The sequence below is a fragment of the Orycteropus afer genome, unplaced genomic scaffold, assembly GCF_000298275.1.
Source record: "Orycteropus afer afer isolate SDZICR_OR568_19922 unplaced genomic scaffold, OryAfe1.0 scaffold00014, whole genome shotgun sequence".
NCBI lineage: Eukaryota > Metazoa > Chordata > Mammalia > Tubulidentata > Orycteropodidae > Orycteropus > Orycteropus afer.
Genome location: NW_006921601.1, coordinates 5218662 through 5224227, shown reverse-complemented (window position 1 = coordinate 5224227; position 5566 = coordinate 5218662). Strand labels below are relative to the sequence as shown.

The 5566-nt window shown below is 43.8% G+C and overlaps 1 protein-coding gene across 1 annotated transcript in view; it reads left to right on the top strand.

The window, feature by feature from the left end:
- The first annotated feature begins 283 nt into the window (after positions 1-283).
- The window catches only part of DENND2B (DENN domain containing 2B), an 88918-nt gene continuing 83635 nt past the window's right edge, over positions 284-5566 (top strand). Inside the window, exon 1 of the mRNA XM_007954885.2 lies at positions 284-363. Within this exon, the coding sequence (XP_007953076.1) occupies positions 284-363 (80 nt within the window). The remainder of the gene's footprint in view (positions 364-5566) is intronic.

The following is a 5566-nucleotide window of genomic DNA, read 5'->3' as shown; positions in this document are numbered from 1 at the left end:
GGGAGGGAGATACAGTTTCTTACCATTTTCTATGAAGTGACAATATATCTGTTAGCTCATAGACTTCCCTATTTCAGGTCAGGGTTCCTTTGAGGTCCCAAAGCTGCTAACACATGGAGTTAAACATATGTGGGAAAGTGCTTCTTGCCACTCACCATAGAGATCCTCTTGGCAATTTTGGTAGGTCATCTGGAAGCTGTTTAGGCACTTTTGACAGCCTGTGGAAACTTGGCTTATAGGCCTTATCTTCTTTTGCAGGGCTCTGGGTTTGCAGAGAGCCGAAATGACCATGACTGCCAACAAGAATGCCAGCATCACACATGGAGCTGGAGGCACTAAGGTCCCTCAGGGGACACTGAGCAGGTGAGTAGGGGCACTTCTGAGGGAGTAGGGCCTACTAGCAGGTAGGATTAAGGAACAGCCAAGTGGCCTAGGTCCTGGGCGAGATCCCTATCAAAATATAAATGATTATCGTCATGACTTTGACAGTTATCCAGGTGTGTGTTCCCAACTCATGCTGACTGTTGAGAAGAAGTCTTCTCTAGGCTATATAGTATTTCATTTTCTAGTTCTGTAGGCTTCTGTAGGAGATAGCAAACAGTGACCTTGAAACAAACTTTGTTTTACACTGTTAGAGGTTCCTAGGGCTTCAGGAATGGCGCTAGCAAGAAATAGCCAATACTTTTCTGGCTAAAATCTTTTCCCAAGTTGGGGACAACTTGGGGGCTGTGCCTGAGCTAGGATGCACTGTGGTGAAGGAAGCGGACCACATTGGAGGTAGGGGTGGGTGGGCAGCTATGCATATTAGTACAAGTTCCAAGCAGAGGTCCAGGCTGTAGAAGAATTTAGGCTGGGCTGCAAAGAAAGTAGCTTGGGGAATTTTAGTGAGTGTAAAATATAATCCATTTTCCTTGTTGTGTCTTTTTAAAAAGTAAGAATGTGAGGCCATAGAAAAACCACAAGTTTTGAAATTAGAAGAAAATGGGTTCATATCCAAGCTCTAACTTTTTACCACTGAGATCTCAGGGTCTTTTTAATGCCCTCTAAAGCTTGGTTATATCTTCTATAAAATAATGATAATAATAGCACTTATCTCACCGAATTGGCATAAGAGTTAAATGAAATAACATATGCCAGTGCTTAGCATAGTGGCTGGCATAAAGTAAGTGCTCAGTAAATGTCCTGTGATGGAAAAAAAGCTTCTGGAACTGGCAGATAGATGCACAGTGCACTTTCTAGGGCTGCTCAGATTTTGGCCAAGGCTGTATGCTATGCTGTATGCTGATGTCCTAGAATGGCTCTGAGCTCTTTTATTAAAACCATGTCCTTTTCATAGTCCCTTCTGCTGAATTTCAGGTGGACAAGTTTGGCTTTAAGTATCTCAGCCACTAAAATGGATACCTATGAGATGGAAGTTCATCTTAGGTCAGGGAAGGGCTAGTTATCTGGGCAACGCAATGCCAGACTAAGTCCAATAAGGCATGGCCAGAGGCACTGGTAGGTGTTTGGTTCAGTCAGATCTAGAGTCCAGCCGTGCTTAGTAGCTTGGTGCGTATCATGTAGACCCTGAGGAAGTAACTGGCATGAATGAGGTAGGAGTTTAGCCCAAACATGAAAGGCTTGGTCCCAGCAGAGACATTTAGATGGACTGTGCCGACCAAACAGGGATTGGTAAGGAGCCTCTTACTTGTTACAGCTTCACTCCATTATTGCCATCAAGTGGATTCTGACTCTTAGTGACCCCCATTGGGTTTCCAAGGCTATAAATCTTTATGGAAGAAAACTGCCTCATCTTTTTTCCACAGAGTGAGTGGCTGGTGGGTTTGAACCACCTACCTTTTGGTTAACACCCAAATGCCTTAACCACTATACCACCAAAGATCCTTATATAGCTTAGGACAAACAAAGCAAATACCATGCTGGCAGCAAGACCAATGAGAGCACAACCTGTCCCTTCCGCATAGCACCCTCTGTAGCCTAGAGTAGGGTTTCTGGCCTACCTGTTTCCTTGAACTGGGTGTTGCTAGGAATTTAAAAAAAAAAACACCAAACTCACTGCCTTGGAGTTGATTCCAACTCATAGCGACCCTGTCTTAGGTTTCCAAGGGGGTATCTCTATGGAAGTAGATTGCCCAGTTTTCCTTCTGAGGAGTGGCTGGTGGGTTTGAACCACCAGCCTTCCAATTAGCAGTCAAATGCCTTAGGCACTATACCACCAGACCTCCTATGGCAGGCTCCAAAAACTTCTTGGGCAAAAAAACAGTCAGAGAAGCTGAATTATGTCAGGGTGTATTGGTGGTCAAAGCAGCAGTATGTCTTGATTTCAGACTCTTTGTCTCCCGTTCCCTATTTTTGGGGAATCATTTTGCTGGGCTGTCTCCAACCTGGTGGCATGTTTTACTCCTCAGTTTTACCATGACTGAGTTGGCAGACAGAGACTGATAATTAAGCTTCCCAGTTTTTCTAGTCGGATCATTGTAGGGGGTGAAATAAACATTATATGTGATTTTATCATTTTATTCTAATTTTAAATAAATAGTATATTTAGGGAGTGCTGGTGGCATAGTGCCTAAGGCGCTTGACTGCTAACCAGAAGGCTGGCAGACATGACTTGCAGATTGCCATACCTGGTAGCCCTCAACTCTTTCAAGTATTCATTTTTTTCCTTCAAAGTTCCACCATGGTTGTGGTGGGAGATGCAGTGTACTGTCAAGTTGTAAAGCAGAATCAGGGCTGCTGCCAGATACCTGAGCTTCTATTTGGACAACATGGCTACATGTTTCTAGCCCTTTTCAGAGGTTGCTCTTCCTTAAGCTTTCCAGTATGCTTGTTATCATAACATGCTGCATGGTGTTTGTAAATATCTGGGTCTCTGATGTACCTAAAAAAAGTATCTTGGCCAGCCTCCCTTGTAAGTCCTCACTTCCCTTCCTTCCTGCTATTTTCTGCTTTCCTTGTTTCTTCCTTTTTCCTCTGGGAACTAGGCTGTTGGCATGGAGTCACAGGCCTCTGTGCCCAAGTCCACTCTTCTTTCAGAGGCTACCCCTGGACTATAGGTGTTATTTAGAACTTGTGATCTGGTGTTTTGGGGATGCCTTCACCCCCAACCACATCTAGAGGTGGTATTGGGCTGAGTAAGGCACTTCAGTTAGGACATGAGCATCAGTTAACTCTGAGGGCTTTTATCCTAGGTGCTAGGCTTTGTACTGGAAAATTAAGGACAAAAAGGGTTGATTCATTCTCCTTTTCCAGGGCATTTGCAATTTGGATTGATGATATATAGGCATCTGAATGTCTTAGTCTAACATTTCAGTAGATGTTTGGCAGTAATATGAGGGCCTTTTATTATTGCTGGCCAGGAGTCCAAGTAGGAGGGGACTTCTTGGTATGGCTAGACTTTGGTTGGGGAAAACAGGGGTACTAGAGCTTTGGAAAGTTAGACTGTTGACACAGTGGCTCCTTTGGTGACTTCCATGGAGGCAAAGGGACCCAATGATACTAAGAGGCATTTGTCTAGCTTGTGGAGATAGAAGCCACTCTAAGGCATGGAATACTGCTAAAGATAGGCAGATAGGACCCTATAGAGCTGTCAAGATATGCATTTGCAGGGCTATCTCCTCAGAAGTGAAGATGAATATGTCATCAGGAAAAGTCAATTGCTGGGAAAGGATATCGTGTTTGGTAAATAGAGGGTCAGGGAAAACCTCAAAGAGGTAGATTGACACAGCAGCCACAACAGTGGACTCAAACATGTCATGAAGATGACATAGGACTGGGCAGTGTTTGTTTTGTGATATACAGAATCTCCATGAGTCAGAGATGACTTGATGGCAACTAACAACAACAGTCCGTCATTTAGATAGAACTTCACCTGGTGGTACCACCAAGCCAATCTCGATTAAAATCCTGGATTCCAGTCCCTAAATTTTCATAGTTGTTTTGCTAATTTATTCCTTTCCTTTTCCTTTGCAGCCCAGTGTTGATTTGGCAAGAGCATGTAGGAGTAGGAAATCTGTCTTTTCATTCTACCACCTAAATTTTGGTTTTTGCTATTTCTTGGTCTCCTGGAGCCAGTTTCCCTTTCCCTCATTGTTGAGGCTAAATGGGCACATTGTTTCACCCTTAGTACCAGATATGCCTTCCCCACCTGCTATTTTTATTCCAGCTCACAAGATTTGACGGGTGGTAGGGAGAGTCTCAAAGCTCCTCTGAATTCCAGAGATCAGGCTTTCCCGTGATGGTGTTGATGACTGGGTTGGGACTTGAAGTAGCTTGGTGATTCACAGACAAGGATATGTTACATTTAGAGCTAATTCAGCTACTAGGATGGGGTAAACTTTGGCCACTTGTTACTCTCAGGAGATTTCAGTTGTTGTAAGAAGTGGTAGGCAGCAGGGGTTGTTTTCAGAAGACGTATATTACCTGCTGATTTCTTGACAACTTCACCATGACACTCCAGCATCTGGGTCATTGCAACTTGGAAATATAGGCTATCAATATTGCATTTGGAAACTTTGCTTCTGGGTATAGGTGCAAGACATATGGGTGTCTGTAAGAATGTAGACTTCTTGAGGGCGAGGACTTTGTCTGACTTCTTTCCATGTTCCCAGAGCCTAAAACAATGCCTGACACATAAAAGGCAGTAAGTGTTTGTTGACCAGTTGACCAAATGATTGGGAGGGGAGCCTCCTAGAGCCCTGGTGGTACAGTGGTTAAAATGCTCAGCTACTAACCAAGAGGTTGGCAGTTTGAACCCAACAGCCACTCTGTAGGAGAAAGATGTGACAGTCTACTTCCATAAAGATTTCAGCCTTAGAAGCCCTATGGAGCAGTTCTGCATTGTCCTATAGGGTTGCAATGAATCAGAATTGACTCCATAGCAATGGGTTTGGGTGAGTATTTTATAAGGAGCCATACTGGCACAAATGGTTAAGCACTCAGCTGCTAAACTAGAAGATTTGTGGTTTGAACCTACCCGGTGGCTTTGTGGGAGGAAAACGTAGTGATCTGCTTCTGTAAAGATTACAGCCAAGAAAACTCTATGGACCAGATCTATTCTGTTATATGGGGTTGCTATGAGTCAAAATTGACTTGACAGCACTTAGAGGTTTCCAACAGGGAGACAGTCTTGTCTGTCAGTTTGTCCTACCATGGTAACGTGTTGATGTGAGTTTTGAGGCTGAGCCACTGGTGTTTCAAACCCAGTGGGATGCACATAGTGCACAGATATCAGCCCAGATTACAGACTGAGACAGACTAGGAAGAAGGAAGAGGCCGTCCACTTCTCAAAGAATTGGCCAGGAAAAACCTTACGAAAAGCAAAGAAACACTGTTTGCTACATTACCGTGCAACTTTATGAATAGTCTGGTTAGTTTAGAAGGCTCTCAAAATAGGACTGGGAAAGAGCTGCATGATCTGAGTAAACCCAGCCTTACACCTATGGATAAGGTAAAGCTTTCGAGACCTCCATTTGCTGATGTGACACCACTCAAATTGAAGAGACACAGCTGCATACATCCATTAATCATCGGAATATGGAATGTACGAAGTACGAGTCTAGGAAAA